We start from the raw sequence: 22,503 nt of genomic DNA, 5'->3' as shown, positions 1-22,503 counted from the left end.
AATTATTATTAGTATTATATTTATACCCCACCTTTTTCCCTGACAGGGACTGTAAGTGGCTTACATATAAAATACAAACAGCTTAAAAACATACAGGGATTTTTAAAAATAATAATAATTGAATTACTGTATAACTATATATAAATATAAAAAATAAAAAACATAACAATAAAATAATAAAAACAGCACCACACCAGCCCTTTCATTAAAATTCCCAAAAGCTGGTTGGAATGAGAAGGCCTTCACCTGATGGCAGAAGGCACACTTTAACTGCGTGAATGCACTCCTGGCCACTGCAGAGACTTGGGCAACCATGCTCAGGGCTGAACCCAGGAGCAGGCCCAAACTGTGGACCAGTGTCTTCACAAGGAGTGTTGCCCCATGCAGCACAGGTTGAATCCCTATTCCCTGTTTTGCCTTCTGACTGACCAAGAGCACCTCTGTCTTGCCATTTGTTCACCCTCATCCAGTCCATTACTGATGTCAGACAGCAGTTTAGAATTGAGAAGAGCTTCCATGGATTTAGGTGGAAAGGAGAAATAGAGCTGGGTGTTCTCAGCATACTGGTGACACTAAAACTGGAAACTTCAGACAACTCCTCCCAGCAGTTTCATGTAAATGTTAAATAGCATGTTAAATAGCATGCTGTTGACCCCACAGGTCAACAGCAAAGGCATTAAGCAGGAGTCCCCAGCACCAGCTTCTGGGTTCACCCCTCCAAGGAGAAACAGAGCCACTGTCTCATCCCAAGTCCTACCCCAGCAAGGCAGTCCAAAAGGATACCATGGTCTATGCTATTGAAAGCTTCCAAAATGTCCAACAGAACCTACAGGGACACACTTTCCCTGTCCCACTCCCCAAAGGGGACCAAAGCCATCTCTGTCCCATAACCAAGCCTGAAACCACATTGAAATGGATCTCAAACAGTCCCCCGATGGCCTTTTTGATGAGCCTGTAAAAGCAAGGCTCTAGTATATCTATGGTAGCAATCACATTTCCAAGGATCCTGCCCACATCCTTGAGCCCATATCTAGCAAGCAGAGGCCAAAGTTTAAATTCACTGGACCTGTATCAACTATAGTGTCCAAGTCAGAAAGGATTGATTTTGTCAACAAAGTGATACGCTGATTGTTCACAGCAGGCTGCCAAGTGGTCTAAATCATGGGTAGGCAAACTAAGGCCCAATCGCCTTCTAAATCCGGCCTGTGGACGGTCTGGGAATCAGTGTGTTTTTACATGTGTAGAATGTGTCCTTTTATTTAAAATGCATCTCTGGGTTATTTGTGGGGCATGGGAATTCACTCATTTTGTTCTTCAAAATACACTGGTACCTCGGGTTAAGTACTTAATTCGTTCCGGAGGTCCATTCTTAACCTGAAACTGTTCTTAACCTGAAGCACCACTTTAGCTAATGGGACCTCCTGCTGCCGCCGCGCCACCACAGCACGATTTCTGTTCTCATCCTGAAGCAAAGTTCTTAACCCGAGGTACTATTTCTGGGTGAGCGGAGTCTGTAACCTGAAGCGTATGTAACCTGAAGCGTATGTGTCAGAGCTGCCCTAGGTCCCAGCTCACAAAGGACCAACGCCAGTTCGTGGTTATATATAAAAGTCTTTATTGAAGTTCAGTTTCGATTTCCAAAAACGCGGCGCGCAGCTCTACGTCTTAACTTCTAGACCGCTGAAGCTCCGTCTGAATCTCCTCCCCCCAGACACCAGTTCAAGACCCTAGCCTTGCTCCACCTCCTCCTTTGCTCCTTTCTCCTCTGGGTCCGTCTGCCTGCTGGGGTGTTACCCTTTCTGGACTCTTCTGACGCTGAAGAGTCCCCGGATCCTTCCCCCTGCCTCCGGCGTGCTTTAGGACCTGGCTCCCAATCCGCGCTCCCGGCTGTCCCGCGCGCCTGTGCATTTGAACTTGGCGCGCGCGCCCAGCCGGCAACCTTCCTCCTGACCGTTACACTGCTCCTGTCACTGCTTCCCCCTTCGGGAGGGCTAGCTGGATCTGACTTCCCCTCCATTCCCTCCCCCAGCGATAGGGGCGTGGTCAGCCCTGACTCATCTTCTCTTCCCCCTGGAGGGGAAGCCGGTCCTGACACATGGGACTCTTCCCCCCCGCTACGCTCTGGTGGGGAAGCTGGTCCCGATCTCCAGCTGCTGCTTTGGGATTCACCGCTGGCCCCTTGCTTCTGGTGCGTCCCTCCCGGGACCCCCCTTGCTCTGGCTATTGGTGCCCCCTTCTGGGAATCTTCCGAATCGCTGGAAAGGCTCATGGAATCTCTCGCCCCACTGTCATCCTCACCTACGCTGCGCTCGGATTGTTCCCCTTCGCTCTCCGCTTCCTCTCTCCCCTGTGCCTCTGCTCCTGAACCCCTGACAGTATGTAACCCGAGGTACCACTGTATAGTCTGCCCCCCCCCCCAGGTCTGAGGGACAGTGGACTGGCCCCCTGCTGAAAAAAGTTTGCTGACCCCTGGTCTAAATTCTCTTGTTGAGCCAGAGTGTAAAAGACCCCTAACAACTTGAAAGAGCTCTGCTGGACAGCTCCTTCCTGATGCAGTGGAAACGGGGGGCGGGGGTAATTTTGCTCCCTACACTGCCACAAAACAGATCTTCAAATAGGCCCCAACCTGTGTTCAGCCTGATTCATTCCGAGCTTTCTGCCTATGTTGCTCTAGTCGCCATCTCACGTGTTTCATCATCACTAGCTCTATAGAGGGCCAAGGGGTTGGATTGACTCCACTCCAGGAGAGGAGATGCCTCAAGAGCCACTCCAAAGGCTGAGTGGTTTTGTGGAAATGTAGAGAATTTTTCCTGGGAGAGAAATGGATGATCACCCTTGTAATTGCCCTCCAGCCTTGCATGGAGATGGACTTGCAGTATCAATTAAACAGTACATTTATATTAGTCTGCACTGCAGGATTACTGGTAATATTTTGGGTGCATTGGCTCCCATTTACAATACATTAAATTTGAGTCACGCATACTACGCATTAACATTCAGTGTGGTACTATCCCCATCCTTAAATACAACTTCTGCCCTTTGATTCCCCACTTAATGACCTGGAACCTTATGTTAACTTGTACCGTCATTATGGAGCTTTGTTGCTGTTATTATTACTGGGTACATCTCAAAAACCATTGCAAGCTTCCGGTACTTTTTCTTTTCTTTTCTCCAACATGTCAAACTTCTCTGAATAAAACAAGGACAACATCGTTTCTAATTACACTAGATCCTGTTTTAATTGCCTCTAATTGCCTAGTGTATTAATTTGCATACCAATGCTCAAAATAGTTCCTCCACATCACTGCTATGCCCCAGCAATGTCAGTGTGCTCAGAAAACAAAACAAATATCTAGCCTATCTGTTTGGACTGCAAGTTTGAGTCATTACATAAACTGAGACTTCTGATCAAAAAATCACAGTATATACAGTTTGCAATGCAGCAAGCTTAACTCTGGAGAGCCAGTCCAGAAGTAAGGCAAACCTCAGGAGGAACGATACAGTTTATCTTTAACCTGTTGAGACAGAATAGGAAGCACTCAGCATGGCGAATTTAGCTGGAAAAGTTAAAAATAGATTTCCCAGGCTGCTGCTACAACACAGCATGTCAGTTTAATGTTCACACACTATATCACCACAACTTCAAGATGAATCAGAAAAGAGAGTTGGCTGTAGTGAACCTTAATCATTTGCTTTACTTGTATTGTGCATATACCATGTTATTTGTTAGCCAATCAAGATTTTTTTTTTGCAAAAATGGGCCCCCCCAGAATGCTATTTTATAGGTATATTCTGCTAAATGTTCTTGACACAATAACAGTGCATTACTGGTGGTTTAATTCTGCTTTTGGGACATGGGTGGCACTGTGGGTTAAACCACAGAGCCTAGGATTTGCTGATCAGAAGGTCGGCGGTTCGAATCCCCACGACGGGGTGAGCTCCTGTTGCTCGGTCCCTGCTCCTGCCAACCTAGCAGTTCTCAAGCAAGTCAAAGTGCAAGTAGATAAATAGGTACTGCTCCGGCGGGAAGGTAAACGGCGTTTCCGTGCGCTGCTCTGGTTCGCCAGAAGCAGCTTAGTCATGCTGGCCACATGACCCAGAGGCTGTACGCCGGCTCCCTTGGCCAATAAAGTGAGATGAGCACTGCAACCCCAGAGTCGGTCACGACTGGACCTAATGGTCAGGGGTCCCCTTTACCCTTTACCTAATTCTGCTTTATTAGTTGTTGATGCTACCCCAAATGCTGCCACATTATTGCTGTCCAGTGGGGCTATAGCGCAACAAACATGTGACAACAACAAAAAAGCCAGAGTATTTGTGATATAAGAAGTTACAGGATTTCAGCAGGGATATGCACTGACTGGAAAACATTATAACCACCCCAAAACATTTGTAGGGGCAAACAATACTGAAAAATGGGAAGACAAATGACCATCCCAATAACATAAAGTGCACGAATCATCATGAACGTGCAAAGAAAAGGATGTCTGAAGGCTCCCAATCTCTTACAGTGAGACTTTTCTCACTGCAGTTTAACAATTATCGTTGCATTTTGGTTTAATGTTTTACAACTGCCATGAGAACTTTGCCCAGATTTACTGAAACACATTTTGCTTTCCTCAAGATTCTTTGAACGTTTGTATGACTAGAAATCTCCATACTCATTTAGAAATTCTGCTTCAATCTAAATTTAGTGGCACCTGAGGGGATGTTTGGCCACATACCAACACACACATGCACATGAGTTTTTACTAGTGTTATTTAAATTATTTATTCCTTCCACTGGGATTCTTCAGATGTTTGACCTGTGAAATGACTTAAAAAATATTTTATGTGAAATTAAGAGGGGATTCAACAACAGGAAAAAACAATGTTTAAAATGTATGAGTGAATGGAATCAGTTATGAAGACTGATATTCATCTCAGTTGTCAGATTTGGGATTACATTAAAGGCTGCATAACTGCCATCAAAGTTTTAACATAATTTCAAAATGAGGCTGGGTTTTTAGATTTTATTATTATTATTTTTTGCCTTAGATGCAAAAAGTTATTCAGCTATTCTGCATAACTCTTTACAGAGTCTACTGGCAAACTCAAATTGTCTGCAAAAGTTTTTCACTGCCACCCCTTCTTATCTAAAGTGGCTAAAATGTGATTCTGACTATATGAGAAAAAATTAATCATCTGCACATACACTTTCATTTGTATGAGATTTATGTGAGTAATACAGATTGAATATGCCAAGTCATAATTTATTAACACTGAAATAATCACTGTAGTTGTGCATAAAAATATTTATCTTTTTATTATATCAGTCATTTAATTACCTAGTATTATTAAGCCGCTTCCCTGTACTACCTTTTTAAAAATAGACAGGGTGGAGGAAAAATCAGAAGCTCTGATTGTAAAAAAGGAAAATATTAAATTCAGGTGATGAGGCCACTTGTATAACTGAGACTGAAAACTACCCTACGTTATCTCTCACATGGGAATGACCCTCAAGTTCCTCAATATATGCATTGTCACAGCCAAAAAAAACCCTGCTTAATTTTTAGGGTGAAGCTGAATTCCTTTTCATGTCTATTAGACTGAAGCCTAATCTAGTCTCCGGTGCCAATTAAAGATATCTGCAACAGAAAACCACGTGGGGTGAGGGATTAAATAGATTGTTTTTATTGCAATTCCATGCTGATTGCAGTTGCATGTGAAATACCATTGCAGTGCTGCAGAAAGACTTCTGCAGCAAGCTGCTCTGAGATTTCCTTAAATCCTCACCAATGTGTTAAGAGAAGAAAACATTTTTCAGTGTTTTAAAACTTCAACGAGAAAAGGCAGGAAAGCCTAAAACTCTGCATGCATCTCATGAATGTTCTACTTTCCTCCTCTGAATACAGAGATCAATCTTGGGCTGCATGTTAAAGCCTCACTATGAAGGACTATTCTCTGCTATTACTTCAAGCTGAAACAAAAGACACTTCAGGAGATATAATCATTGCTGCCTAGTTCCCTTTCCTAAAGACTTACAATGGTCCCCAGTTCCTTTCTTTTTTCGCACATCTTTCTCTTTTATTTTCCTCTGCTGTCCCTTTACACTTTTTCTTTATGCCTCATTGAATCCATTAGACTCCTTATTCAGTCTACTATTGAAAAAAATAAATTTTCTGTGTGGAACTACTGACTGAGTCTTAACTGCTGGCAAGTACAGCTTAACTCCTTCTGATGAGATTACTTTAGAGTTAGAAGGTGAAAGGTACATGGGCACTGTTCCTTAACTTTATGAACATGTGCACATGTTAGGTTGGCTTAACTTCACCTCTGCATGAGAGCTTTCTTATCCTCACTCTCCTCTAAACAAGCAAAAAAAAAATTGGTGATAAGTGACTGGCAACTGAATTTGTAATGTTATTGTCAGTTTGAGAATTTCAGTCAAAGGATGAATACACCACTGCCAGATGTTACTATCTCCAGAAATGAGCAATACTTTCTGGCTCAAAACATTTCAGGATAAGAAAAATGGCAGAAATCCAAAGCATCTGGAAAGTCCACGTAGCAGGAGATGTGGCACAAAAACAATGTACTAGCTTGGTATTTCATGTAACTTCATAATTCTGGTCAGATGAAGACCAGGGTTCCCCCCACCCCCGCAAGATCTTACTAGAGCTCAGCTCTGGCACTTCTCAGGTGGGCACTATTTCCATTCTAAGAGAACAAGGAAGAAGTTCATGGTGAGCTCCAGAACCTCTTTTTCTAGAAAAATAGCACTGATGAAGAGGGTTTAATATTAATGAATCTTTGAGGATGTGCCTACAACGAACCTGCCTTTTAGCATCTCATCTGCTGAATGCTGCCACCAATGTGCAGAATGTTTTATGTCCTGAGCCAGAAAATAGTTTTGGTGAAATGCTCCTTGATTTAATATGTTTTAGCATTATGAACTGTCTAGATTTATTAGCAAACCAAGTAGCTGCAAATTTTGGTGATGCACCTAGCACCTGCTGAGATCTCAGCTTGACAAATATGGTTTAGCAAGACATGAATATTATGTCCCAAAGCACCCAGCCTAACAGAATGCGCACTCAAAAATAATCATCAGAATCCTCTGCAACAAGTAGATATTTCTTGGTCAGTGTGCAAAGGTTTTCATGAAAGAAGAAAACGTGAAAAACTCTGCCAGACAACATCAGTGGACAGAAGCATATAGAGGAAGGCAAATTTTCACAGAGAATTTTTTTTGCACTTCATATGATGACTCTTACCTTTCCAACTTTTTCACTGATTGGTTGGAACTGGTTTAAGAAACAGTGATGGCTGTCTTGAGAATGCTAGACAGTTCTGCCTACCAGTTGCTGGGAATACCAAATGGTAAAAAAGTAAAGGTAAAGGACCCTTGGATGGTTAAATCTACTCAAAGGTGACTATGGGGTGTGGCACTCATCTCACTTTTCAGGCTGAGGGTGACGGTGTTTGTCTACAGACAGCTTTCCAGGTCATATGACCAGCATGACTAAACCGTTTCTGGCACAACAGGACACTGTGGCGAGTGCCAGAGTGCATGGAAATGCCGTTTACCTTCCCGCCACAGCGATACCTATTTATTGACTTGCACTGGTATGCTTTCAAACTGCTAGGTTGGCAGAAACAGGGACAGAGCAATAGGAGCTCACCCCGTCACATGGATTGGAAACGCTGACCTTCTGACTGGCAAGCCCAAGAGGCTCAATGGTTTAGACTACAGCACCACCCACGTTTCTATACCAAATGGAGATAGTGCTATTGTACTCAGGTACTGCTCACTAGTTTCCTAAAGACATCTGGTTGGCCAGTATGAGAACAGGATGCTGAACTAGATAGGCCTTTAGCCTGATCAAGCAGCCACTTATGTTCTTAAAGTTCTGTGATTCAATAAGGCATACCATAGCCTTGTACTTTAACACATACTAGTCACATACACACACCACAGCACTTATGAGCTTCACTGGAAAGTGCAGCAATGGAATTTTGAACAAATTGCTACTTTTCAGTAAGCAAAAATTACCTTTTCCATTCCCACTGATTATGTATTCTAGTACAACTATACATAAGGAGAATCTGTTGACTCTGAACAATGCGAAAGCAAGATTAGGTTCCAATTCCATGTTTTGAAGCTTTTTTCACATCAGTAAACCATAATGACGGTATTTCAAAAGGCCAATTTACAGAATCAAAAACTCTTTTTTTTTTGCATGATGAGTTTCTTACAGAGCTAGCAATGGTCATTTGATTGTTTAAAGATTGTTTAAAGATAAGCATCTCCCCACTACATCTGAATGAAGGCTTAACACTACTCTGACAGCACAATAAAATGATTCCTCCATTGCAGAATCATGGCTAGTTTTGGTTGTATGACGTAGTATTTCAGGCTTTAATCAACTATTCATTTAAGTAGTTTCTTCAGAGAGTAATAAAGCATGTCCACTTCTCATATGCAATGCTAAGCTAAGGCTTTTGCTTCTCCTTGCTCCAGGCAGAGCAAAACAAGGCAAAACAGGAGCAACCAAGAAGCTTGTACCAGCATAGCAAGCCCCCTTTCCTTTTTTACTGTAGCTCACTGTGATGTGTGAACCAGTCTAGTATTTGATATACTTTTTTTTTTTTTAGCAAGAATAACCTTAGATCAGTCTTCTTCAAACTGGTGCCTCCACTTGTGATGGCCAGGGCGAATGGGAATTTTAGTCCAAAACATCTAGAAGACACCATGTTCAGGAAAGGTCACTTAGAAAGTAAGGATTCTAAGTGAAGTGGGTGGCCATTTTTTAAAAAACCTATTTATTAAAGTGATGTATACCCTGTCCTTCAATTAAATTCCCAAAATTTATAAAATTTCAGATCCAAATAAACCAAGTTAAAAATAAACAAAAATTACACTAAAGCCACAAAATCTATAAGAGCAGTATGCACAAAGGTCCTATGCACACTTTCCTAAGTGTAAGCCCCACTGAATTCAATAGGGCTTACTACTGAGTAGACAAGCAACAGCTTGTACTGCAAATTAAATTAAAAGGCTTGACAAATTAATACTTCAATCATCTAGTATTCATAAAGTCCAGTGTACAAAACCTTCAGACCCAGACTATTCCTGGGGGGGGGGGGGTCAAACCAGTTCAGGTACTTTGGAATCCATTTTTTAAAGGCCACATTAATAATAATTTTATTTGAGATGTTAAAGTAACAAACAATCCAAAAGGATGCCAGCATGATTAAAATAACGGATTTAAGGAGCTTGCAATTGTAAGTTGCTTTGAGACATTTTATATAATAAGCATCAAATAAATGCAATAAAAATAAAAGTGCCCCCCACACTGCTCTCATGCAGATGTGCCTTGCATTGACACATATAAAACTTTTTGAAGCAAACATTTTGCGATATGTGACAGTCAGCTTTTCATAGAAAAGAAATTTCTGTGAGCACACACACACACAAGTCCTTCAGAAACCTTGAAGTAGGTATTTGGATATCACTGGGTGACTAAGAACACTGAGGATTCAGCAGTGTACAATGGCTCCCTGTGCTCAGAAGCAAGCTATCTTTTACTCAGAGCCAGCCAGCTTATGAGGCAGGATGAGGCAGCTGCCTCAGGTGGCATCCTTGCTCTCAGTTTTGCTGCCAGTCTGCCCAGCCTCAATGGGCAGAGAGGAACCAGTAGCAAAGCTCTGCCGAACACCTCCCCATCTGCTGAGTCAATGAGAGGGGAGGCATTCCACCACCCAGCTTTGCCACTGAGAGATTTTCTCCCTACTCCAATTTGCTGCTGGGCGGGTGAAGGGAATCTAGAAATGATCTCTCCCATCTGCCACTTGGTGGGGAAGACTCTGCAACAACTTCTTGAGGAGAAACTCTTGAGGAGAAACTCATAATGGGGGTAGGAGTGAGGTGTTTCACCTCAGGTGCCCAAATGCCGCAGACTATCCCTGCTTGTACTTGGGGGAAAGCACATGGGTTTTGTTAAGGATCTTAACTGCATTGAGATGCAGCAGAACGATATTGTAATTTGTAAATTACAACAGTATTGTAATTTGCTGGCTTTGAATCTGTGAAATTCACTGTACTTTGAATGCGGGTAAATATTCATTTCTGCATTAACAGAAGTGTCAAGAATAGTGTTTCTAAATAAATGCTGCCTAAATTCTGTGAACACAATGAACTTGACAATTTCATAGCAAATCACAGCCCTATCAACTTACATTTACATGATTTCTGTGGCTGGCCTCATCTTGTGTTTACCAAAACAGTACTGTACATAAATTTCTCATTCCTTTCTGCTGATTAGACGAGCTTGCCTTTCCAGAAATCTTAAGCTGTTTTGCAAAAGGCAAGTTTCATATATGTGAAAGATACTGCTATTGTTTGTTTATTCATACTAACAGTCTGAAGTTATACACATCTGCTCAGAAGTAAGCCCTTTTTGCTTTAATATAACTTACTCCCAGATAATAGTGCATAGGCTTTCAGCCTAAATAATATTACAGTTTCAATACAGTGGATTGTATTGAAAGCTGTGGTAGCAGACATCTGCTGGTGCAAAGGGACTTCCACATGCTCTCCTCTCCACACCAAAACTGGCTCTGGAGGGTCCCTCAGCCCCCTGGAGCTGATTTGGGGGCACATGTTGCTGGAAGAGACAGGAGAGGAAGCAGCAGTGTTGTGGGAAGCCTTTTGTGCCAATGGGGCTGCAATGGTAGGATTCTGTCAAGTATGACAAGCTATCATAAGCTTACATAGTATATAGAACCATTACTTTTACCTTGCCAGTTGACTTGGTTCCTTTCCATATGCAAAAATAGCAAATAGTCCAGGCTGCCAAAAGACATAGTGCCAGTTCCCAGCGAAGATTCCCAATGTGTTCAATTCCATCAGATATGGCCAACACCCTGCGTCTGCACAAGAATAAAAGAAGCCATAAATTGCTGGAAACTTTTAATGAAGTCTATAGAAAGTTTGAAAGAAAGAGGGCAAAAGAATTGCTAGAAATCTATCAATGTGCTAAGCAAGAATCATTATCAATTATTATGATACCTTTCACATTGGCTAGTGTTACAATTAGTATAACAACAAGGTAATCTGCAAAACTGCCAACTAAATGTGGAAAGTCACATGTGTCAAAAGTTGGTTCCCATTCATACAACAGCTTCATACACTCAGAACAAGCACAAAAAGGCAACTGCGCCGTGACCACTTTTATGTGGAGTGCATACTCTGTAAACCAAGACAATTTGCTTGTGGTAGAAATTGTACCATCAAACCAAAGGCAAGCTATTCCATTTAGCTGCTATCTTGATTCAAGTCTGGTACGCATTTACCAGACATACAATATATTGAGTAAAAAAGTAACCACAGTCAGGTCCCCACATTAGCCTGATATGTACCATGGAAACAATCTGGCTGGATCAAACACAATTCTAGCATGACACAAAAAATCATTTTTATAAGGCTTTAAGATGTTTTATTCTTGAATGTTGCTGAGGTTCACAAAAAAGGCTTTGCAGACCACATGTGGACCACAGGCAGCAAGCTGGATGACCCTATCATAGAGGGATGTTTTCACCTGGCGCCTAACAGTATGTATTGAAAACACCAGGCAAGCCTCCCTGAGGGAGCCACTGCCACTGCAGAAAAAAAAAATCTACTCTTGTGTTGCCACCCTCCGAACCTCTTGTGGAGCAGCCACATGAAGAAGGGCCTCAGATGATGGTTGCAGGGCGCGGTTTGGTTCAAATGAGGAGAGGCAGTCCTCAAAATATTGTGGTCTTGAGCTGCTTAAGGATTAACGCTTTATAGATCAAAACTAGCACCAGGAAACAGACTGGCAGCTAGTGCAGTGGTGCCAGGATTGGCATTATATGGTCAAACTATTTTGCCCTGGGGAACAATGAAGCTGCCAAGTGTTGCACCAGCTGCCGAGGCAGCCCCACATATAACACATTGCAGTAATCTAATCCAGAGGTTAGCAGAGCTGAGGCTATCCCTGTATAGATGAGGTGCAGCTGGGCCACCAGGCATAGCTTTTGGAAGACACTCCAAACCACCTGAGCCACAAGCATTCTGTGACAGCAATTTCTTGAAGCCAGGCGTGCAGGCTGGATGGTAGGTGGGGGAGAAAGATAAAGGAATTCACCCACCCGAGCTCTCCGCAAATTTCTGTACAGAGCCTACATATGCAGAAATTGTATATTCAAGGATGGCAAAAGCCAGTTTCCACTCCTATCTTGTTCTCTTTCAAATTTTATTTGTAGTGCCATGCCTGTAGCCTGTAAAGCAGTACCAACAGAACAGTGGACAGCCTGATTGGTACTTACCCCTATTCTGAATTTTTGCTGCCCCCCTCAACACACATTATAAACACACACATTAAAAATAACATGTAACAATTTTTATATACCATATACATTAAGAAAACTCTCAAAGCAGTTTACAAAAGTATGTTGTTTTTAATAAAAAGGAATTTAGGGTGCTACTCATATGTAACAGCTATATGAATAACCTGGATATAAGCATGCTAAACACCAGTCTCATCATTCCTTGAATATTAATATTTGTGGCTACCTACAAAACACAGGGACGCAGGTGGCGCTGTGGGGTAAAGCCTCAGCGCCTAGGACTTGCCGATCGAAAGGTCGGCGGTTTGAATCCCTGCGGCGGGGTGTGCTCCCGCTGCTCGGTCCCAGCGCCTGCCAACCTAGCAGTTCGAAAGCACCTCCGGGTGCAAGTAGATAAATAGGGACCGCTTACCAGCGGGAAGGTAAACGGCGTTTCCGTGTGCGGCTCTGGCTCGCCAGAGCAGCGATGTCACGGTGGCCACGTGACCCGGAAGTGTCTCCGGACAGCGCTGGACCCTGGCATCTTAAGTGAGATGGGCGCACAACCCCAGAGTCTGTCAAGACTGGCCCGTACGGGCAGGGGTACCTTTACCTTTACCTTTACAAAACACAGGCATTTCAATTTCACTTGATGGAAATAATACACTGTAGTTTGCCCAAAACTTGCTTTGGCCTATGAGTCATGGACATGTCATCTTTGCTTGCAGCTTTGATTTAGAGAGGGTGCAGCTGGGTCAAGGCAGAGGAAAGCAGAAAGGAACAACAAGTGAAGCAGAGAAAACAGACCAGCATGCAGTTTTCCTCCATTGCCATAATTAAGCTGCAATCAGCCATGTGGACAGAAACAGTTTATTTCTGTTTTGGGGAAACAGTTACTTTTATGATCAAACTAGGTTTTAAATTTGGTTTATTCTAACAAGCCAGGATCATAAAGTGGTTTAAGGTTGGCTCATTTGGCCAAATCAGTTTGTGCACAACTCCACACTCCTTGAGCTCACACTGTAGTGGTGTGGGTGTGTACACACACTTCATGCCTCCCACAGGGTACTCTCATATCACTGAATTATGCACTTTTAATTCTTGCACTGTGCTCATTGCAAAACAGCTAGGCACATTTCACTAAAAGTTTTGGGTTAGGGTTTGGATGACCTATGTTAACCTGCTATCATGCCTAGATATACTACTGCCTGATGGCAGGGTACTTGTTAGCACATGGAATACATGAACACTCTATGGGTTCTGTCTCTTTAATTCTGGCCTTTGTCCCCAAATACTGGTACAGGGTCTCCACTATTAATGCTGTCAGATTCTGCCCATTACTCCACCTGGCTCTGCTTCTTCCTCTCCTCTTGCATCCAGGCCAGGTATGACAATTTTGCTTTTCAAGAGCTGGCAACAGGAAACAGGAGGCATGGGCAGCAATATCAATGAGCAATGGCTGCAGTGTTAATAAGCAGAAGCAAATAAAATGTTTTTCTCTTAATTAAATACTTTCCTGCAGGAACCTTGTCTCTTGATTATTTGATATTTATTTTTATTTGATATTGATTATTATAAATATTTGCTACCTGCCCTTCACACACACACACACACAAAATTCCCAATGTATGGTCTAAGAAGACAAAAATACAATCATATCTAAAATAAAAAGCATAAAACACCTGTCCAAAGTAAAAGCAATACAGCGTCAGATACAGAGAGGAAAACTCACATTCAGTCATTCTCAAAGCCTAGGTGAAAAGATGCATGATAGCATGCTGCCAAAATGTGTACAATTTAAGTGCGCATCCAGAGGGAGGAAGTTACAGATCTTGGGGACCTTTATGAAGAAGGGTCTTACATCTTCAGCCACACTTTGAACCCCTGAGGATGAACAGCTTCTAACAGAGCCCCCTCCCCCAATGAACACAGCTCCCAATTGGGATGAGTTGTGTAAGTGGAGTGGATCTTTCAGGTATGTGAGACCCAAGTTGTTTAGGCTTCATATGCCAAAGACAAACCTTAAATGGAAGCAAACAGGCAGCCAGTGCATTCTCCCATAATAGGAATTGCATGAGATCTCCCACTCACACTTGCATGTATTCAGCTGCGTTCTGCTTCTAATTGCAGCTTCAAACCCATCTTCAAGGGAAGCACCACATACAATGCATTGCAGTAATCCAGATGGAAGGTTACTAGGATACAATTGCATAGCCTTATCTTTCTGGTACAGTCCATAGCTGGTGAACCAGCTGCAACTGGAAATAGGGACTCATTGCCAAATATGGCCTCAAATGATAAAGCTGGACAAAGCTACAGATGTGCCCTTTCCAGGAAAGTGTGACCCAAGTAAGACAGACTTCCAGACTCAATAACCCAGAACACATAACCTTTCCATCTTGTCTGGATTCAGGTTCAGTTTATTGGCCCTCATGCAGCCCATTACTACATCCAAGCACTGGTCAAGAACCTGAACTGCATCTCTTGATTCAGATGGAATGGAGATAGATCTGTGTATGATCAGCATGCTGATCACTCCAAATGCCCTGATGACAGCTTCCTACAGCTTCATAAGGATGTTAAACTGGGTGAAAGATGGAGTATGGCAGGACAGAACAGATATATTTCCATGGTGCTGAACAGTGTCCTCCATTGCTTTGACTGGAACCAGTCTCCTAAGTAGCATAACCATGGTTCCTACCACACCCATGGCAAACTGTATCAAAAACCAGGGAGAAGTTAAGGAGAATAAACTGGTTGCACTCTTCCTGTCTCTCTCTTCCCCACCACAAGTCATCAACCAGTTTTGGTTCTAAATCTCAGCCTGAAGCCAGATTGAAATGAATCCAGATAATCCACTTTCTTCAAGCATGCCTACAGCTGTGTCACTGCTACCCTCTTGAGCACCTTGCCTATGGATGGTATATTTACAACTGGGTGATATTTATTTGTTATTTAACAGTTCTGTGGCTGGTGAGATCCTCTAAGGGAGGGAGCACTCTTTCAAGGCAGGTGGCAGCTCACCATCCCATAGTGAGGCATCATTAACCCAGCCTGTCAATTCCCTCAGCTGGTTTTTAATAAGCCACAATGATCAAGAAGCGAGGAGGTACCTGGTTAGCTGATACAAGCAGGCTGTCCACATGCATCCCACAGATACAAGCAGCATCTCCACATCATCAACAACAATTAACAGTCAGAGGTCCTTTACCTTTTTAGTATACACAGTATTCCAAATGATGTTGCACCATAGATTTGAATAAAAGCATAATGATAATGGCAGTTTTAGTTTCAATTCCCCTCCTAATGATACCCAGCATGGAATTTGCCTCTTTCACTGGGCCCACATCTTCATCGAGCTATCTACTATGACTGCAATTACTATCCACTATGTAATTGTACACACACAAATCTGAGCAATTTTATCTTCCAGTAGTTTTCCCAAATTGTTACAGCAGGTTGCTGAGACCTGCAGGAATGCTCTCCCAACACTGCAAGCTGGGCAGAGATTATTAACTTATTCCCCCTTTGAAAAAAGCTCTTCTGTACAGCTATCTGAGGGTACAAGATTGGCATAGACGTACTGTACACTTTGTTTGCATAACAGTATTTTGCCTCTAGAAACTAGAGGCCCTAAAACTGTTCTCCTGGGCACCTGCAAGAGGTCAGGACATACTGACAGAAGTTTTAGCACCCAAGAACTGCAATCTTTATTTTGCTAATTGTGCAGACAGTCTGACTGATTAGAGATTTTATCTCTTTCTTATCTAGATAAACTCATCATGATTTAACTAAATTAGGCAGGAATGTTGTGTGTTTTTCACTTTGAGGCTGTGGCTGTGTTGTTTGAGCAAGAGACCAGACAAGCAACCAGAAAAAAAATTCTCTAATAAGTTACCTAATTCACAGCTGAAGCTTTTTGCCTAGGGAATGAATACAAGGAAAATTTACATCTGAGTGTTTAGCCTTCCTGTGCTGCCAATCACTTTGAATTAGTGGTATATAGTATTCAAAGCTTTTTCAAATAAAAGAGGGGGAGGGACTTTGCTTTGGCCTCACTACCACCCTTCGGAGGCCAATGATAGAAAGCACGAAACATATAATCAATCCATAAAGTACAATGTTCCATGAACTCTCTATGCAAAGAATACATGTAAGAAAAGAGAAAGGAGGCTCACACAGGGTCCAACAGTGATTTTCACACCAGGCACAACACAGCTTTGCCTAATTCCTTCCCCTCAGCTCCCCTGCTGAGACTCTGGCTGCCCAGAGTCATGCCAGAAGCCTATCCAGTTCTATTCTTGAAAATCTAAGGCACCATGCCCAGGATGCCCATTTTCTATTTTTATTCATCCGTACATTTCCCCCTTTCCCATTTTATCAGGTGAAATATATTAGCAGAAAAGTCAGAATTTCAGCTTCCTTAGAATGCATATGAGGCTGATTATCCACTGTACCAAAACCGTGTGACTGGATGCATTTAACGGGGAAAAGTGTGACACAAAGGCCCCTTGGATAAAGGTTGCTTGGCTCTCTGGAAAATATTTTATATAAAACGAACTCAACAGGCTTATACATTTTTCTGGTGCCTTGTACTTCTCATGCAGAGACAGTGAGCATACAGGATTGAACCACAAGAACATATTTTAGGTCTATAGCCACTGTGGCTGGTTGGTTGGTTGGATAGATGGTGGTGCTGCTGTGGAAAACAGTGATCTGCTTTCATTCTTAAAGTGTTATATATTTATTTAACTAATATTGTACATTTATTCATTTAATCTATATACTGCTTGATTGTAGTAAAGCTCTAAACAGTTTAGAATAATTAAAATTAGCCCCAAACTCTGCTTATCAGCTTCATGGTGCAACTGAATGCCACTGGGGAGCCAAGATGCTGTGTTAAATGGACACCTGACCTGATCCAGTCCTGTTGCATCCAGACTGGTGACGGCTCATCATCAAACCTACCTAGTGGCAGTGAAGGCAGCAAAGAAGGCATACTTTGTTGCCTCCATTGCACCTCCATTGCAGCTTTTCTGGGAAGTGCAGGGTCTCTTACAGACTGCTTCTCCCCTTCTGAACCAACACAGATCCTGTGACCATCATTTGAGACCTTTCTTCATGTGCTTCCTCCACAAGAGGTCCAGAGGGTGGCAACAGAAGAACAGTGTTTTTCTGCAGCGGCTCCCTATTTGTGGAATGCTCCCCCCAGGGAGGCTCATTACATATCTTTAGTCACCAGGTGAAAACATTACTCTATAACCAAGCCTTCCGGTCATTAACATACTATGGTCTTTTAAATATGTTTGCGGAAAGGTGATGGGGGAGGGGGTTATTGGTTTGTTTTTGTTTTAATGTGTACTTTATGTTCTCATTGTGTATTTTTCTGTTGTGAATCTCTCTAAAATCTTCAAAAGAAGGGTGGTATACAAATTTAATTAGTTAGTTAGTTAGTTAGTTATGATAATAATATTCAAATGGACTCTCCCCGCCACTTTTAAAGAAAACCTAGTTTCTTTCTGGTTTGCTGCACTTAGTTTTTTACTAACCCGTGAATACATCTCATTGATTCAAGAACCCAAGCAAACTCCACTATTCTGAAGCATCAAGATTTTTTTTAATTTTACATACTGTACTGTACAATAGCAGAAAAACAAACCATTTATTGCTGCCCTCCTTCTGACAAAAAAGACTTCCAGAGTAGCTTCTAATGATCAGGAATGATACAAATCTTAATTAATAATAAAACCTTTAAAAGCTTCTAAATCGACTACGGTGGTACCTCTGGTTATGTACTTAATTTGTTCTGGAGGTCCGTTCTTAACCTGAAGCACCACTTTAGCTAATGGGGCCTCCCGCCACCACACGATTTCTGTTCTCATCCTGAAGCAAAGTTCTTAACCCGAAGTACTATTTCTGGGTTAGTGGAGTCTGTAACGTGAAGCATATGTAACCTGAAGCATATGTAACCTGAGGTACCACTGTATCTATTTTCTACAGATGTATCACTGTCTCTTTGCACGGAGTCAAACACAAATCTTAGTATGCAAAGTCTAACCCTGTTCTGACTACACTTAGTCAAATTATTATCTTTGTTCACACAGATCACTATAAATCACTTCCTTTCACCAAACCTCCACACTTATTCTCAATTTATTATATTGCTTTTGGGGCAAGGGGTGGAGATACACAAAACTTTTACTTAGCTCCTGCCAACCTAGCAGTTTGAAAGCTCGTCGAAGTGCAAGTAGATAAATAGGTACCACTCTGGCGAGAAGGTAAACGGCATTTCCGTGCGCTGCTCTGGTTTCACCAGAAGCAGCTTAGTCATGTTGGCCACATGACCCAGAAAAACTGTCTGCGGACAAACGTCAGCTCCCTCAGCCAGTAAAGTGAGATGAGCGCTGCAACCCCAGAGTCGTTCGAGACTGGACTTAACTGTTGGGGTCCTTTACTTTTTTTTAAAGGCTGTACTGTATTAATTACAGATGCACCTATTTTTCTCTGATTAGGAGAAAATGGGACAACCACTAGGAAATGTGATAAAGGGTCACTAAAGGAAAGGGAAAAATGTGAACTCTTTAGGACCCAAGGATTTACATCTTCTGGTGTCAAAGCAACTCACTCACCAAGCAGGAGCAGCAAGACTGGCTCATCTACCTGCACATTTAGCTTCCTAACTTCATAGGTTGCTGACTGAGCTTTGAGGGGGTTTGTTTGTTTGTTTGTTTTAAAGTAAGTCAAAGCCTGGGGCCCATTGCAGGCATGGGTTCTGGTGCAATCCGCAGCTAGGCAGGAAGGCTGAGCAGACTATGCAAAGCCCCACTGTGCATCTGGTCTCTTTGGGACTTTATTTGCCCTCACTGAAGTTCTCTTTGGGCTCCGTGAAGAGTCTCCTCATGAGCCATGAGGACTTTCCAGCTCTCTCCCACCATTTCCTGGTTTGAATCTATTTATTTATTTCCCGATGCTGTGCATATAAATGGTCATCATTGAGTCGACTGTGCGTAAGTGGAGGTATGCCTGAAAAAATTGGGCATGTCCTAATAATGTCCTCAGAAGGCTTCACAAAGCATAGAGATCAGATCTTAGACAAGCCCACTTCCAGAATGGTTCTTTCTGCCCAACCCTCTCCCCGGTCCTCTGGACTGGAATTCTGTACAGCCCACCAAAATCTTCTGTGCAACTTCCCCCCAATTAGAAATTAACATGCAACATATTCATCTGAATTCAAATGATTAGCACTTTGGAAGCTTGACAGTGTGTTTGCCTCATTTTACACAAGTGAACCCATTTTGGATGAAGTAGCCGCAGCATTACGTTTCCCATGGGCTTGGAGTACACTGAATTTTCCTGGGAAAGGGTTTCTTTAATAAAGCTTTCCAGCATGTAGGGCTGTAACACACTCCTGAATAGCAAGAGGTTTAATCACTGCCAACGTTTCATGGAAAGGAATGTACCAGAGTACTTACTGCATTGTTTCATGGTTTGGAGAAGCTAAAGAACAAATTCAGTCTATTTGGGAAAGTCTTGTTGTGTCTGTTAACTATTTTAGAGCAGTATACAAGGTGTCTGTTAATCTGGGGACAAGGTCTTTAGAGTTTATTTCTCCTATTGCACCACTTGAAACAGCATTAAAACACACACACACACATGAGGTAATACACACTTTATCTGACCCAATTGGGTCCTAAACAATTTTATAGAAAGAATCTTTCTTTAATGCTTAACCTACGTTCTATCCACAGCAGCCATTGAACAAAACAGTTTCCCCCTCATATGAAAAGCTGCAACTACCAAAAATTGGGCGTAGCAAGAAATAAAATCTTCATACAATATGAGTTAGGTATCAGTGGACTGCTAATAAATTTCAAACTGAAAATAAGTAAGGGATTTATAACAGTCCTCGGACTGAAATTAAGTAACCTGCTTAAAAGGAAGGGGGATAATATCCCAGCCACTTCTAGCAAAATGTTACTCTCTCCACCACCAGGAATGCCATACGGGAGCTTGCCAGATGTTTTGAATTACAGGTTCTGGGGCTGAGGGGTGCTGTATTCAAAAATATCACCAGGTTGACGAAGTGGTCCAATACCTAAGGAGTACAGCATACCCTCTAGCTGACTAGGTTACGATTTTACCTAAAAATAACAGAATGAAATTCTTCAGTCTTACACTGGCATCAGGCCTGGCCAGTGCCTTTTCATAAAAAAAATAAAAACTGGAGACTGGTACTCATATCCTGATAAATTGTAAAACACCTATTCCTCTCCTTCTGTACTGACTTCAAAATGAACTTTCTATATAGTAATATGTATTTGAAACACGCTTGAAACTGCAAAAAAGTAGAAATCATAACCAAAGTGTGCAATTGTCATGAATAAAATGAACCAAATTCCTACATAGTATGTCCTTCCTACTAAACTAGTAGAGACATATATTTGTTGAATATACTCTTTTGAAAAAATGAAAACAGCAGCTTGGGGATTTTTTCTGGTTTGCATACCTTGACAAAAGAATATACTGAGGGAAGACGGATATGATCTGCTGAACCTCACTGCGGAGATCACACTACTAATTCTACAAACACACGCATAGTGATGTTGTTGCTGCCTAACAACAAGGAACATTCCCCAGTTCTACGGAAACTATTCAAGCTGGCTGCCTCACACTGTCTCTTGCACTTGCACGTTCAGCACAAACATGCACTCACAGTATATTATCTATATATCTATGCATATCTCACAGCACAAATATATTTCTTCCACTCTCTCTCTCTGCCCAAGTGCATCTCACAGATACACAGACTGCAGACTTTCTTCCCCTTTCTCCTTCATATGCCCACCACACATACCTACAGACCTATTCGCCTACGTATAACCCCTTATGCACATACCTCATGTGCGCACACACCCTCTCTTTCTCTCACATGCATGTACACACAAAGACAACACACATATTCCTTCGTTTCTCTCTCTTCTGCACACACAGACAGCGTATTGTGTGAACACGCATACATCCAATCAGGAAGCAACTAACAAGCAAGGCAAATGCAATGATCCCTGGTGCGTCTTCCTTCTCTGCAGCTGTAAGAACAGCCCCTACACAGGGAGAAGGTAACACCTGCAGCCAGCTCTACCTGACTGGCAGGCAACAACACTTGGAACCTGCAGGGACATCCCTGCCATTTTTCTCCCTGCTTTTTAACACAAGCCCCTACATGGGGTGAAAGAAGCTCTCACAGCCATCAAGGGACTGAGAGTTTCCTTCCTCCCCCGATCCAAGCAGACCAGAGTTTCTAAGGAGAGATGCAGGTCTTTATTTCCTTTCTTTTTTGATAGGATGTCACTCAAAGTAAAATTTAAAAGTACCAGCATGAAGTGGCAGGGCATACTGAGGGGTGGGCAGCCCTGAGCTCCTTTGGGAGGAAGGGTGGGATATTAATTTCACTAATAATTAATAAATATGGAAAGCCCATTTAGGAGCATAGAAAGGGGGGGGAATAAAGGGCTCACAGATTTCATACTGCTCTGGATATCAATTTAGGTCCCTTCTCTCATAAATTAATCAAGACTTCCACTACACCTGTACTTGGAACGAACAGAAAAGTGTTTCATGTACAAGGTATCTCCCCCACAATATAAAGAAAACGAAGGCAGGTCCCATGCAAACATATTTTAAATATGCTTCATATTTCCAGTTTCACAGCAGCCCAAGGCACTGTTAAACCAAACAAAGCCAGAGGAGCATAGACTGGAATGCAAATCAGGAATTCCCCTGGATTGAATCTTACCTGGGCCATCAATTCACTGAGGCTACAATTCCAAATCCACTTATCCGTAAGCCCCACTCAGCAAAATGGGTTTTACCCCTGACTAAACATGCACAGGACTGCCGTGTAAGTGGCCTTAGGCAAGCCATTCTCTCTCAGTACCTCATCTATAATATGGGGAATAATAATGCTGGCCAACGTTATAGGGCCGTTGTAAGGATTAAAGTTTGATAATGCATGTGAAAGGCTTTAAACTCCATACATGTGTTGATTATGGTTGTTCTCATTGTAATGTATTGGGGATGGTATTTTATAACAATAATACTATGTGTAAAATTCAATATACAGTATTACCTACTATTCTCAGAGATCAGAGCAAAGCTGTAACTGCTCTCTCA

At 42.3% G+C, this 22,503-nt stretch overlaps 1 protein-coding gene and 1 long non-coding RNA gene across 2 annotated transcripts in view; one reads left to right on the top strand and one right to left on the bottom strand.

Moving 5' to 3' along the window:
- The window catches only part of LOC309364312, a 768,778-nt gene that overhangs the window by 188,387 nt on the left and 557,888 nt on the right, over positions 1-22,503 (top strand). The gene's annotated exons all lie outside the window — the stretch shown is intronic.
- Positions 1-22,503, bottom strand: part of SLC6A11 (solute carrier family 6 member 11) — a 102,601-nt gene that overhangs the window by 60,773 nt on the left and 19,325 nt on the right. The window contains exon 6 of the mRNA XM_081901204.1: positions 10,782-10,914. Within this exon, the coding sequence (XP_081757330.1) occupies positions 10,782-10,914 (133 nt within the window). The remainder of the gene's footprint in view (positions 1-10,781; positions 10,915-22,503) is intronic.

This window comes from Podarcis melisellensis, assembly GCF_964234715.1.
Source record: "Podarcis melisellensis genome assembly, chromosome: 2".
NCBI classification, from domain to species: domain Eukaryota; kingdom Metazoa; phylum Chordata; class Lepidosauria; order Squamata; family Lacertidae; genus Podarcis; species Podarcis melisellensis.
This window is presented reverse-complemented; position numbering and strand designations above follow the sequence as displayed.